This window comes from Thalia democratica, chromosome 7 (assembly GCF_965202585.1).
Source record: "Thalia democratica chromosome 7, ktThaDemo2.hap1.1, whole genome shotgun sequence".
NCBI classification, from domain to species: Eukaryota; Metazoa; Chordata; class Thaliacea; order Salpida; family Salpidae; genus Thalia; species Thalia democratica.
The window spans coordinates 52,042,724-52,057,769 of record NC_139171.1 but is presented as its reverse complement, the minus strand read 5'-3'; the positions used below and the strand labels follow the sequence as shown (position 1 = coordinate 52,057,769).

Here is a 15,046-nt window from a genome sequence, read left to right as displayed (position 1 = left end):
TGAATACTTGCATTATTTATTGTTTAAAGTTGAGCTCAGAGAATAATTAGAGTTAATACGGTTGAATGTACGAGCCAATGAGAATCATATGACGAAATGTTTCAAACTAAATACTAATGCAACAAAACATCAGAACATGACAGACAGTTTATATGTTAGCAGTTAGTTAGTTTGGTGTGCAGCTTGAAGCAACAAAATATCTTGAACTTTTTTGTGAATGCTTATTGTAAGTAGTTTTTTGTTTTAAAAGTGAATATTTCAACTGGTGTTTACTTGTTTAAATATTTAAGCCAGGTTTATAGTTTATTAGTTTAATAAAAAGTTTACAGTTTCTTGTTTACTAAGAGTTTTACTTAATTTTTAGTTTATTGTTTAAGTCTTTTGATATAAATTTAAATAGCTTCCAGTTTTTAAAGTGTTACCAAAGTAATTAATAATTTTGTATATGCTAGTATTTCTTGTTGTGTTTTATATAAAAGATTCATTACTAAAAAATGTCGTGTCTGATTATAGAACGTAGTCTCAGTTAGAATTTAGTATTTCTTAGATATTAATTAAATAAGGTAGGATTTAATTATGATGGGTAGTACTAATAAGTTTAGTGTACCACAATCAGTCCACAACTTTACTACCAAATTGTCAACCTTTGCTAGCTGTTCTACTGATTATTAGATTAAAATATTTTTTTTAGTTTTTAAAAACCTCATTCTGACTTAGGCTTGTTTATACTCACTCTAGCTAGTTTTATTGACTTAAACAGTGGCAACCGTGCTAGTTTGAAAACTTTTGGGAATTTTAGAAAATCTTGGACTGCTTCAGGCTAGTTTAGTTTTTTATAAAAACTCAGGCTAGTTTTCTTTTAGATTTTGAATGAGTTTGAACTGATCCAGTTTTCAATATTTTGTAATTTTCTAGTTAATTTTGTTCAAGAACTTGATTTCAGATTTTAAATTGTAAATAACACCTAAATTTGTAAATTTATGGCTGGCTGTTCTACTTATTATTAGATTAAAATTTTTTTTTTCAGCTTTAAATAACCTCATTCTGACTCAGGCTAGTTTATACTAGTGATGTACCGTAATTACTATCCGGGTCAGGCCGGATATTACCATTTTTGTCTGATATCCGGATCCCGCCGGATTCTAATTTGAAAAAAAAGTCCGGATCCGGTTCCGGCCGGATTCTAATTTAAAAAAAAAGTCCGGATCCGGTTCCGGCCGGATTCTAATTTAAAAAAAAAGTCCGGATCCGGTTCCGGCCAGATTCTAATTTGAAAAAAAAGTCCGGATCCGGGTCCGGTATATCACTAATTATAATCTAAGTGAAATTATGCTGTAAATTCTACAAAAAGTTTATTTGTAGAGGTATGTTAGATTTTTGATAAAAAAACCTTCAAGTTTGTTTTTAAATAACGCGACTTTAAACTTATCTATCGTACAGTAAAAAAATTGATAAGATAACTTTATTATTTTTACGATAACAATTATACTCTATAAAAAAACATTTTAATCTCACGCTTTTTTGTTATCAACTATTCAATTTGAAATATCATAATCGTTTCTGTCTAGTGCAAGCTGTTTATATTTTTTAAGTTTCCACTAAAAAAAGAAAAAAAAAAGTCTACGAAAAAATTGTAATCCATGTGTATATTTTTTTAATTTTCACCAAAAAGAAAAAAAATCTACAAAAACTCAAATTAATATTATAACATTTCTTATTCTTTTTATAGTGACTATTTGTGATATTAATGTTTCCAGTTAAAAGGCTCTTTAAAATTTAAATGTAACAACAATATTTGTCATTTAGCAATTAACACAAACAATAAAATAAAGTTGATTACAGTTAATTATTCATGCGAACTCTATTACTCTCAAACACCATCTTTTTAAAACAAAATATAGAGTTTGTCTTAATTTTTGTTAAAAGTACCTGCATGCTTATATAATAAAAAAAAAAAATTAAGTAAAATTTAATTTCAATAGATATTTAAAAGTTTAATAATACTTGTTGTAGTCTATGCTTAAAGCACAACTATAATTACAATTTTTTTTTGGGTATCTTATAACTTACTAAAAATTTGAGTTGGTACTTGTGGATTTACTTCTATAACTAAAATACTAATAAAACTCGTAGAGTTTTCATTAAAAATAACACTTATCATATATTTTATACAAAATACTCACGAGAACTTGTAATGGTACATGTTAAAAGTACAAATAAAAATCTTTTCAAAAAAAAAAGCTTTATTGGCATAAAACTTATAGGTTAAAGGTCGTATAAAATGCTGAAAATCTCACTAAATTTTACAACTCACGAGAACTTGTTGTAGTCCTGCTGTATCTTGCTGATGTCCGAACAAACGTCCATCAGTTTGTGCTCCTGATCCTCCAGCTTGTTATCCAGTTGAGTTATATCTTCCATGTAGTCGTTCGCACTGTATAATAATCATGAAAATTAAATTGGCAAGATCAAAGTTTGTATTGTGCATGAAACAGTTTTGGATTGAAAAGCTGCTCATCCTTAAAAAAATATTTTCAATTTTTTTGAAAACTTGTTTAATTTTGGTAGAAAATATTGCATTTGGCTTGATTACTTTGATTCTTTCAAAAAGCTACTAAAACTAAATGGTCTCTTCAGTTTTTATTTTTAAAACTTGCACATTTATTTACTTATGGAAGCTTTACTTACGTTTGATTTTGTTTAGATTATAGTAAAAATATGTAGAAACTGAATATAAAACTCTCTGAAAATTTTTAAACTGTTTATGTTTAGTAACAACTATTGGTTCTCCTGATTGATTTGATTGACTAAATAATTACAATCGAATTAAATTCTAAAGTAAAATAACGTTTAAAAAATAATACTTAAAACATAAAACCCAATGGTGGAGAGATATCTATCATCAGTTACCCAAAAGTTAGGACGAGTTAATTTTTAACTTTAGTTGATTTACAATTTAATGATACGTAATAAATGTAAAGCTTAATAAAAAAAACGCATACCAGAGTTTCTATTTTAACTTAATGATGCTGTTAGTCGCTAAAGACAAGAAGTAAACCATTTTCAAGCTAAATTTTTCAATCTGCATCGAATGAGTTTTTTATAACTAATTGCAGATAACAACTTATTCCTCAAAAAGCTCAGAATGTAACGACTAAAAAGCTTTCATTTGACATAAAATGTAATTAAGTCAAAAAAAAGAGTTAATTTAATTTCAATCTAAACATTAAATTAGATTTGGTTAGACTAAATTAAATGAAAAAAAAAGTTTAAAACAAGTATTAAAAAATGGCAACTTTGACAGAATAGAAAAATCCAAACTATTTGTCACATACTTCTTAAAACATAAATAAACTTAATACAAACAAAGTTTGCAAGTGGCAAAATTTGATTTTTAAACAATTTTAGCATTTTGAACAATGAAAAGTTAGTAATACAGGGTTGCCGCTTGTTGTGTCAAAAAAACTGTCCTCTAAAGTCAATCTAAGTTTCTTCAGATCCTTAGAAAACTACAAAATCAATAAAAACAAAGTTGTTCAACAAAATTGGATATAAAATAACAAAATGTTGAAGCTAAATCAAAAAAATTTCATTCAAAATCTAAAAAACAACTGGCCTGAAAATTTCAGAAATCTTAAAACTATCCTGAGGTTTTTATAAAAAAAAAACTATCCTGAGTCATCTTGAGTTTAAAAAGAAATTCAAAAAATAATGAGTTACCCTAAAAATTATAAAATATCCTGAGTGTGTGGCAATCCTGATAACAGATAAAAATCTTTTGCACACTGAACTTAACACAAAGGTTATAGAAGACTAAGTTTATTTTTATATGTAAATACATTTAAGTAATAAAAAATCATTAATATCTGTTTTTTTTTATTCGAATAATATTCTGAGCCAAAAAAAATATACTCCTTTTTGGCACATTAATAATAAAAAAAGTGCACAAGTATTAAATAGTAAATTGGTGTGGGAATCTGTTCCCTCAAAATTAAGGTAAAAAGTCTCGACATCGCTTCAAAAGCTTACAAATGGCTTATGCAAGTAAATTTATAACTAATAAAGTATAATTGTTTCAAAATTTTTCTAGTAAAAAAGTTTATACAATTTATAGGTATACAATTAGAATAGTAAACTTGTAGCAAATGCAATCCTCAAATAAAAGCCACATTTTTTGTACTGTAGTCGACTGCTTAGTAAGGAGCTCAAATGAAAAGAATAACTGCTTCACTAAACTTGATAAGCTATGTCAAATATGACTGATTTAACCGATCTAATAAATACAAAAACATGTTTTCTACTTGACTTATACTTTAATGTAAATTAAAATCGTTATTCAAAATAGACTGTAAATAATATTTATTTCAAATAAGCACAGTTGATAACTGACAAAAGTATCGTGCACACCAGTTTAAGTATTTCATCTGAAGATAAACAACACATTGGTGACCAAGTTTTTATCTAGAGAAACAAATTCGAGCAAATAAAGCTATTTTGAAAAATATAAAAAATTATTTAAACTTACTTTAACATCCAAAAAGCTTTTTGCACACAGCAAAGTATTTGAACTATGCGTGTCAGAAACATATAAGAGATGCATAGCACAATGCACACGCATAAGTGTATACCATGACAAATATGCATGGAGATTCATTTTCCTTTTAATTAAAAGCTGAGTTTTTGAAATATCAATCTGGAGCTGAGTGCATATGTAAATATAACTAATTTTGAAGTAAGTGTTTGTGGTTAAATTATTTTCACCAAAGTAAATGAGTTTCAGGCATCATTAAAAATTCACAAGAAGTAATTAAAAATTGTTCAAGTAAACTCTGAACATAAATATAATTTGCGCTCTTTATTTTGCACAACTAATGGAAGAGGTTACTGAATTGTGAAAAAAGTATTGTTACGGGATACGATCGCCTTTTATTAAAAAAATCTTTTAAATTTTACATTGTGCCTTATTATCTTATATTAATATAACTAATTGTGAAGTATATGTTTGTGGTAAACTTATTTTCACCGAATTAGAGTAGTTCCAAGAACTATCAAAAAACTGAAATAAGCCTTTAAAAAATATATTATAAAATAAATTACATATTTTATAAGCTTTTATCATTTAAAAACTGTTTTACTTTAGTATAAAAAAACTTATTCTTAAAAAAATTTAACCAAACCAGTCAACTCTTTTGAAATACAAAACTTGTAGTATAGTTGATAATATATACTTTAGCACAGTTGATACATGGCAAAAAAAAATTGCGCCTACCGATGTAAGTATTTTATTTAAAAGTAAAAAATATACAAGCACTGCAAATAGTTTCAATATTCATATAAATTACAAGATGTCAAGGTAATAAGGGAAATTAATTCCCTTAAAATTAAAATCTTTCTGTTTTCGGTACTCCACCGTATATATTTACTGTATGTTTATATAATTCTTTTTGAAGTAAATGTTTGTGGTAAAATTATTGTTACCGAAGAAAAAGTGTCAGAACTTATTAAAAAAATTATTTCAAAGTTTAACACAAAACAAAAATAAAACTTTGATTGAAACTAAATAAAGGTACTGCTTTAAATTTTTCATAGATTTAAAGTAAAGGTAAACAAATTTTTTGTGGGTTTGTTAGATTTTCTAGTAAAAATCCTTCGCAGGTCGCTTTTGTTAAACTAGTAACTTTAAAAAGTGTACTCATAAAGAAAACAAAACTCCAACTCGGCAATCACTAACAACTTATGAACATAAAATAATGAGAATTGCAAAACACAACTTTTGGAGTTTACCTCAAACAATATACTTTTCAAATATCTGACTAATATTCAAAAAAAGCCGAAGTATAAATTACATGTATTTGCTCTATAAAACTTTTTTGTGTCTCCGGTTTTTGTATAAAGTTTCCAGCACTAAAATTTCATTTAACTTAATATTTTGTAATGAAAAAAAAATCACAAAGAACGGTTGACATGCCAGGAGGGCGATTTGAAAAACTAAAGTGTTATGATATTATTACTTATAATTTAAATGAACAAACATACGTTACTTCAACGCTCTGTATGGTCAGGGTGTCGATGACGATGTTCTCAGTCGGCAGGTTGCAACCTTCACCCGCCACCTGCTCAAAATTCAGGTTCACCTCCGATTCCAACGGAGTCCTGAATAATAATAATATTGCAATTTATATAGTTGATGTGAGCATTTAGTATTACTTCTAACGGAGTCCTGAATATTGGTGTGTGTATTGATTATATATATATAGTTAAACATTATAGTTTTTAAATCTAATTAAACTATTGTTGTTTGATTTTGAACTAAAAGCATAACATTAAAAAATACTGTATTGTTTTAAATTGATTTGATTGTTATAAACTACATGTTTAGTAGTAAATATTATTCGAGTATTCTGTGTTTTGACTGTCTTGTAACAATAAAGAGAGAGCTTTAAATTAACTACTAGCTATTTTAGTGAATAATATATTTTTAATGAGACTAAAATAGAAAAATAAACGATACGATTTAGATTGGCACTTGAATCCTGAAATTGTAAAAAACACTAGACACTACTCAAATATAAATTGAAGCTCTGATATTAAATCATCAAACCGTATTACTTCATAACCTTTTGCATGCTTGTATAAAGCTGCTTATACTTAAAAAATATTTTTGTGAAGAAGTCACACGATATTTAATACAAGTAAGGCAGTTCAGTAAAATTAAATTGCATAAAATATACATATATTCAAACCCGCGTTTGATGATGAAGTCGTTATACTTAGTAAAAATAAATTGCAAAACAATTTCGGCGCAAAAAATAGAAAATAAAATAGAGCGCCAACAAAATAAAGTAATTAATTTAAATCACATTAGTACTCTTTAATCAAAAAGTTATGTTACCTGGTAATAAAGTCACATGTTGTTAAATATTAGTAATGCGGTATAAAAAATAAAACTAAATGAAAAAATAATTATAATAGCATTTCTAACGCGTGTTTGTTGATGAAGTCGTTATACGCAAAAAAATAGATTAAAATTTTTGCACAAACTACCAGATAATACAGCAACGAACAAAATAGTTATAAGTTTACACTATATTAGCACCCTTTTAGTTTTAAACTTATCTCAACAATCTTTAAAGACTTTTCGGTTACAAAACTACATTACCCGTGTTTGGTGATGAAGTCGTTGTACTCTGTTTGCGGATCGATTCCCGCCACGTAGCTTTCGCACTGCATCTGCAGCTCTTTCATGTCGTCCCTCAGCGGTGACGTGTGCATGACGTATTCAGTGAACGCTCCTTTGCTATAAATAGTAGCTATGGTTTTTTTAGTATAACAATAATAGTACAACAAATATTCTGGATGATACTCTAGTTGTACTCATTTGCTAAAAATAATTACGGATTTCTTAGTATGGTTTATAATATTCATTTTTGTGTTTTGTTGCAAGCAACTGTCATGACGTATTCAGTGAATGCGTCTTCACTAAAAAAAGTTATATAAATAAACTTATACTTTTAACCGTTTTTATTGTGCGAAATGATACGCAGAAAGTGGTTCATAGCTAAAATAAAAACACCTTGTAATAAAAGTTTTTCTATTTAAAAATTGAAACACGATACATTTCAGAAGTGTATTAAAAGTTCTTAATGTTCTAAAAAAGCGTACACTAGTAGAATAAAGTTAACTTTGAAAAATTTAAAAACATTTTGTTTTTGTTACTCACATTGTTTTCACGAATTCCTCCTGCAGTTGGCCAACATTTTCCAAAAAACTAGGCAATGTCGTTTCTCTGTAGAATAAACAAATAAAATAAATAAAATAACCGATTTGTTAATTCATCGGGTCTAAAACTTATAAGAATTAGCATAGAATGTATCACATTTTAAAATATTATTCATTTAAAAGTAGTACATTAAAAAAATATAATAAGTGGTTTGACCAACAAATTATAAACTGTAGAAACATTAACAAACACTAAACTCAATAAAATTTAAAATACAACTTAGGAGTTTTATAATTATGTAACATTAAAAGAGATCTTTTGAATGTTTGGAATAAAGTTTTTTTGAAAACAAGACGTGTGTTTTCATAGGAAAAGCATGTAGATACTTGATAATAAAATATTTGCACAGCAATTAAACTTAAACTTTTATATATACATGTGACTAACAACCGTATTCCAATACATGTTTAAAAAAAGAGCTTGTGTTTAAAATAACTACACAAGTTTTCAATACATGTAAAACTTTTAACTAAAACTTAATGTTGCTGAATGAAACAAAACTACTAAAAGTATTGACTTTTAAGGCTAATTATAAAAAAAAAAAACTGATGGGAAATTTATAAGAAAAGTTTATATACTTGAAATTTTTAAGAACACTAAAAGTTTTGCTGGATGAAAAAGATTAATAACTAAAATTTAAATAGATACACTGTAGTTAAAAAAATAGAGTCAATCTTATTTTCTTAATGCTCATAATATAGAAAAATATAACTTAAAGAAGCAAGAATAGTAATAAATAACCTTCTAAAGTGTTTAGTACTTCAAAAACACAAACTCAAACCTGTAATACTGCTGATGGCTTCTTGCTTCCAGCAGGTGAATGAAGTAGTCGTTGTGAGCTATGCGCAGTTTCATTGTCGATTTTCTGTATTTGTCCTGAGCTTTCAATTTGCTCTTTGCGTTTCCTGTAACATTTTAAAAGTTACTAAAAGTTTAAAAGAAGTTTGCTTTACCTTTAAAGAAGAAGTAGAAATGAGATGAAGTTTGTTTGACTACAATCATTTACAAAAAGTATGAAAAGTATCACATGACCAGTCAAACATTTTTAGAAGAAGAAAATTACAACTGTGTTCGTTTAAAACATAGATTTATTTAAGGATTAAAAGTTAAAATTTTATTTATTTCAAAAAATCTTTGTGTAAAAGATTTATATAAAAGTTAAAACCTTTTTTGGCTTCAATAGCTGTTTCGTAGTTTTTCTTCGCAAGAGATGCGTCATTGTCAATTTTCAAGTAATATTTGTGCCGTTGCTCCAAATCAGTCTTCACCGTCTTTGAAAAAAATTAAACTATGATTAATCACATGCACTTGAGTAACATACAAACTTTAAACACAAACTACCTGTAAAGTTTTAAATTTTCAAGCGCTAAACACTTCTAGCAAATTTATAGCATTCCATGACAAAACAGTATAGGTTTATAAAAACTCTTAAAACTAATATGACATAGAAAAATTGTTAAACAGTATCACAGTATAAACATATAATTCATTCTAACAATAAATAACAAATTTTTATGCTTAAACGTTTAAAATTTTATATATAAATAAGCAAGTAGCTTTACACAGGGTTCGTGCGCGAAATTCCTTTTCATTTAGCCTGACAGAGACCTATTTAGCCGACATTTTTTCAAAGTAGAAAAAATCACCTTCAGAAGGCATTTTGGGCAAAATATGATTCTACTAATTATGAAACTTATATCTTTAAGCTAAGTTTTAGTCTTGTGAATATATCTCTAATAACTTTGAATTAACAGAAAATAAAATATATTAACAAACTGCTAAGAGTATTAATCTAAAAAGTATTTGGTATAAAGCCTTTATATTAGAAATTAAAACAGTTTAACCAACTAAGCTCTGAAAAACAAAGCTCATGTAAACAAATTCAGACAAACAGCTAAGTTGTTGAACTAAACTGTAATGTTTAAACTGTACTTTTTTATGAATTTTTATAATTATGACGTATATAATCTACTAAAAACAAAATAATGAAGATTCTTAAAATAATTTTAGAGATTCAACAAAAGGTTTAAAGCACTTATTTTTACAAATACTGACTGATTTTGTCTTTAATAACTAAATCTTTATTTAGAAATAATTTCACATCTCAATTTGATCTTAATTTAAAAAATTTCATGCATTTGAACTGACAAAAACTGAGATTCTCAAATTTTTAAACATAAAAACTGATTTAGCCTGACGTTTTTCAACTTTTTTCAAAAAAACTGATTTAGCCTGATTTAGCCTGACTTAGCCTGACGCGCACGAACCCTGTTTACATATAAAACATACAAACAAGAATAATATCAAAAAGTACTTGTCTTAATTGCTTCTATACTAATTCGCAAAGTTTCAAAAAAAAACATTTAATAAAACCATAAATGTTGAAAACAAAAGCATTAATGTTAAGTACTTGCGTGAGTGATTCATCCATCTGTTCGCGAAAGTGAACGTAATGGTTTTTGATGGCGAGCTTGTTTTTAATCAAGTTGTTTATTTTATCCACAGCCTGCATGTTGACCGCTTCCACCGCCTTCTTGATCGCGTTGCCGTGCGCTGAGAAGCTCTCCAGTATCTGATCCCAAGCCTGTGATGCGTGCAAGGAATTATCATAATTGATATAATATCAGTTTTCAATCTTGCTACCAAGTAATATTGTAAACTTATAAGTGTTAATAGAAATATTATTTGTTTGAAATTGAAGAAAAACAAATCTAAGTTTAAAAATTTAATTACTTAAAAATTTAATTACTTGATCCCAAATGTATGAAATGTGCGAGTAACTAAAAAATTCAATTAATAGTTATTAGTTATTAAAGTTTTTTTACCAAGTGATATTGAAAATAGTTTTGAAATTTTAATAGATCAATTATCAATGATAGAAATATAATGTTGTTTTAACCAAAAAAAAGTTAGAACTATAAAGAGTTTTTAGTATCTATTAAATACTTTTAGTTTAATTGTAAACAACAATAAAATAATATCACATACTTTTGGCATAGAAACACAAAAAATAAAAAGACTATAAACAAAAAATTAGTCTAAATGTATGCGAAACTATAATATATTACTAGTTTTAACTCAAGTTGTTTTAGATTTTTAAACTGATCGAAGATGGTTTTTAAAACTTGTTTTTTTTTCTTACAGTCACTTCTATATGAATGTTAAATATGGTAACCGTTTCTAAAACTTATAACTAAAAAAAAATTTAACTTATACATTTGATATTAGAAGTACTATGTGACTAGAAAAAAACATCAAGTTTCAAACGAATTCAAAACAAAATACTTTTGATAAATATTTTTAGAAAACTATGTTTTTTTGTGTTTACCTCGTTGAATAAAATAGTAAGTTTAAGCTTTTTTATCATGGTCAGTAACTATTTTTATACTAACATTCTAGAACTTTTTTATAAAAGTATAAAAAAGTATATTTTTTAGCTGAATAATACTAACAAAACTTATACGACTTTATCTTAAATGTTTTTATTTTATTTTAAAGTACACTTGTATACATTTTCAATACTTAAAAAGCTTTATGTGTTTATTGAAAATGTTTTTTTTTAATTCAGTATAAAAATTATCACTCAAGTTTTAGTAAAAAAAAGTTATTCCATTGGCTTGCTGAAACTAAACTGAACATTGAATTAATATAATTTATTTGCTTAAAGACTGTGAAATATTAATAAAACCACCAAAATATTAAACGATTTGAAGTTAGATAACACTTAGTTCAAACAGTTTAAACATCACATGACTTTAATACTATATAAAAACATTGCTACTGGTTAAATTTATCATAAAGCTGAAAATAAAGCTCAAGCACAACAAAACCTTATATACACCACTATCATAAGTTGGTTTTTCCAGTTTACACTGTGAAGAAAGTTGCAACAACTCTTTTGCATACTGGTGATCAATTTTCATTTTGTTGCTTATCATCTTCTTAGCACTCTGTGATAATAATCAAGTTGTTTAAAAATAAAAAAACATATATATATATATATATATCATTACTACTTTAAGTTAAAGCACTCAAAAGTTATCTTTATGTTTTAGCTTTTAAACCTTTATTTTTATAAAGCTTTTTAAAAAAAGCATAAAAAATTATGTTAAGCAGAAATGCTAGTAAACTATAAATAGATATACAAAAAGAAATCAAGAATCTTTAAAAAGTTAAAACAATTATTAAGATTAATATCAAAACAACTAGGGAGTTAAACAAAATATTGTTTTAAATTTTCTAAATTGTCAAGTAGAATTTTCACTTTAAAAATTAAAGATAACGTTTTTATATTAGATATTGGTGAATACTTGATATTGTCATAAGTTAGAAAAAACAAGTAAATATTTCATTCAGTTTAAACAATATACTCATAAAAAATTTAGAAACCCTTAGCAAAATTATAAAAACAATCAAGTACAAAAACAGGTTTAAAACTATTAAGCTTTTATTACAAACAATACTTTTAAAAATAACGATTCTATTAAGCTGGTTATAAAAAAACATATGTGCATATTTCACAGTTAATGTTTTTATAAAAAACTTATAATGTTTAAAAAAAAGATATCTTATTTTAGTTAAAAAAATACATAAAATATATTTAAAGTTCAGCTCTTAAAAAAAGAGAATAAAAAATATCAAATTTCAAAAATTAACAAAACAGCTAATTAAGTAAACTATTGATAAAAATTCATCTAATATCCTTTTTATTTTGAAACTTAATGATATAATTTTGTATAGGTAAATTATTGTTTTTCTATGTGAATAATTCTGTATTCACAAATATAAATAATAAACCAGTACTTGTTCAAAGAAAAAATCTTTAAAGGTAAAACTTATTAGCTTATAAAATTCAAAATAAGTTTTAAAAAATATATATAAATTTAACATCATATAGCACTTAAGAAACTTAAAACTATATCTAAAACCTTAAAAAACATTTCTATTTAATTTTGTGGAAAATACATATTAAAGGTCTCAAAAACAAAAAATCTTGTTTCAATATAAGTTTGTGTACAACATCACATAGCAAAGTGCAAAAATTTAACAAACAATAAAATACCTCAAGCATTTTAATTTCATATTCAAGTAGCTTGTTGATGTTGTCGTGAGATGGTTTTCCAAGTAAACCAGTTCCATAGCTTGTTACCATTATTATAATCAATCTTAAATCATTTCCTGAAACATATTTATCAACATCTTAAAACCATCAATAAAGTTCTAATAAGAATTCAGTATTTATCTAAAAACACTTTACTTTTTTTAAATATAAGTTAAATAATATAAGTAAATTATATATTAAAACTTAAAATTTTCATATATTAGTAATTTTAAGCTATAAGTTTTACTTAGATTTTATTCAGTTTTTTGTTTTAATTTTTCTATTTTCTTTAATTTCAAGTTTAGCCTAATGTCTTCCTAAATGTTATTATACAAATTTTTACAGATTCTAAACAACTGAAGATCTTGTTTGACTAGTTTCAAGCGATTGAAACATTGTATTGTTAATAAAATTTAAAATTTATAATTGAAGTTAAATTAAAGCTTAATAGTTGGTTAAAGACATAAATTTGTTTTAAATAACACTTTCCTTTCATAATTACTTACAAGTACTTTACAAAACTTGGAAATTCAAAGTAGTTTTGAATTTCTCTTAAAAATGTAAATTTTACAGTAGTTTTGTTTACATAAATATCTATTTGTTGTGTATGTTAAAGATTTATCACTTTTTAAAGCAAAAAAGTAGCACAGCTTAAATCATAACATATTGTATCAGTGAGTTTAACTTTCACTCTAGGTTTGTGTTAAATACTACACACTATGCAGAGTTACCAAGCAAACAATCTACCATGAGTAACTAACTGTTTATACTAAACTTCAAATAAAATTTAAACAGTTGGAAAAGAACACTTACTTAATAGAATAGTAATCCAGTCATCAAAATATATTGCTGAAACAGAAAGTAAGTTTAATATTTTTGCAACCTGTTATACTTTGCAACACTGTATTTTTGTTCATGAAAAGACCATAAAAAAACACAAGAATTGTCAATCCTAACACCAGTACTTTATAACTTTCCTATCAATAAGCTATCATAGCAGGGTTACCACTCTTTGATGCAAAAAAGCCAACCTAAATGACCAAAAACTAGCCTGAGTTTATTAGACTCATTTAAAGTCAAAAACTGAAAAAAAAACTATTAATTAAGCTTAAATAAGTAAAAATTTCAAGAAATATTAAAAGGAAATAAAAAAGAAATAGAAAACAAGTAAATCAGGGTTTTCCAAACTCTTTTCCTTTATTACTTTTTTACAAAAAAAAGTTCTCTATTCTTGGATTGGCAAGCAAACCTCATAACATTCAGTGTAAGTTTTAATCTCTTTACAATTATACCTCAGACCTTTTTTTTACTTCCTTTTACAAATCCCAGTATATCTACTGTGAATTAGTTGTTGCAGATTTACTTGCTATTACCTCCTTACTGCAAGAAATTTAAAAATTGTTCCCCTTCTCCACCTCTTTACCAGTTGCTGTCCAACTTACTAAAATCTCTTAAAAAGAGTTGACAAAGCCCCCTTTTGGAAACTCTGATTTAAAATCATAAAAACTAGCCTCAGATTTATAAAAAAAAATACTTAAACTTGCATAAGTTTAAAAAAAAGTTTGAATTAGCCTATTTATTCTGAGTAGTCTGAGAATGTGGCAACCCTGTCAAAGGATATAATAACAATATTAAGACCAATTTCAGTTAATTTTTGTTGTAGTCTTATAATTACCACTAATTTTTTTTAGATCAACTTAGCCTGAGAAGTAAGAAAAAAAAGGTATAAGAAAAGTTTTAAAAAGTTAAAGTAAATGCAAAAATTTAAAAATTTACTGCTTTTCAAGCTTAAATAAAATTCAATCTAGTGATAAGATGTTTAGAAAAAAAACAAAAACCAAATTTTGGCAAAATAACTAAAAGTAAGCCTTTTTTTTTAATAACCTGAAAATCTGTCCACTCTAAAAATGTACTTTCATATTTTAATACCATCATAACATACTCTATTTTAAAAGTAATAACTAAAATATGTGTAAATTCAAAAGAAACAGTTATAAATCAGTAAACAAGTACAAAAGTTAGAGTACAAAAGTTTACCTATATAACAGTAAAAATGAACTACTTTGAGTTTTGTCTAGTCTAGTAGATGTGCAACAACTACGCATGAAATTGTTTTTTTTTTTAAAGCAACAAATTTGATTAGTTATAAATAATAGTTTTTAACA

The 15,046-nt window shown here is 25.9% G+C and overlaps 1 protein-coding gene across 2 annotated transcripts in view; it reads right to left on the bottom strand.

Annotated features, from left to right (window-relative positions):
• The window catches only part of LOC145840230 (tyrosine-protein kinase Fer-like), a 35,315-nt gene extending 22,363 nt beyond the window's left edge, over positions 1 to 12,952 (bottom strand). For both annotated transcript variants that reach the window (XM_082947411.1, XM_082947412.1), the window contains exons 1-9: positions 12,843 to 12,952; positions 11,611 to 11,730; positions 10,191 to 10,364; positions 8,946 to 9,051; positions 8,562 to 8,685; positions 7,721 to 7,786; positions 7,160 to 7,297; positions 6,037 to 6,153; positions 2,315 to 2,434 (exon numbers count right to left, since the gene is read on the bottom strand). In XM_082947411.1, the coding sequence (XP_082803537.1) occupies positions 2,315 to 2,434; positions 6,037 to 6,153; positions 7,160 to 7,297; positions 7,721 to 7,786; positions 8,562 to 8,685; positions 8,946 to 9,051; positions 10,191 to 10,364; positions 11,611 to 11,730; positions 12,843 to 12,932 (1,055 nt within the window). In that variant the 5' untranslated portion in view covers positions 12,933 to 12,952. The remainder of the gene's footprint in view (positions 1 to 2,314; positions 2,435 to 6,036; positions 6,154 to 7,159; positions 7,298 to 7,720; positions 7,787 to 8,561; positions 8,686 to 8,945; positions 9,052 to 10,190; positions 10,365 to 11,610; positions 11,731 to 12,842) is intronic.
• Between the last annotated feature and the right edge of the window lie 2,094 nt (positions 12,953 to 15,046).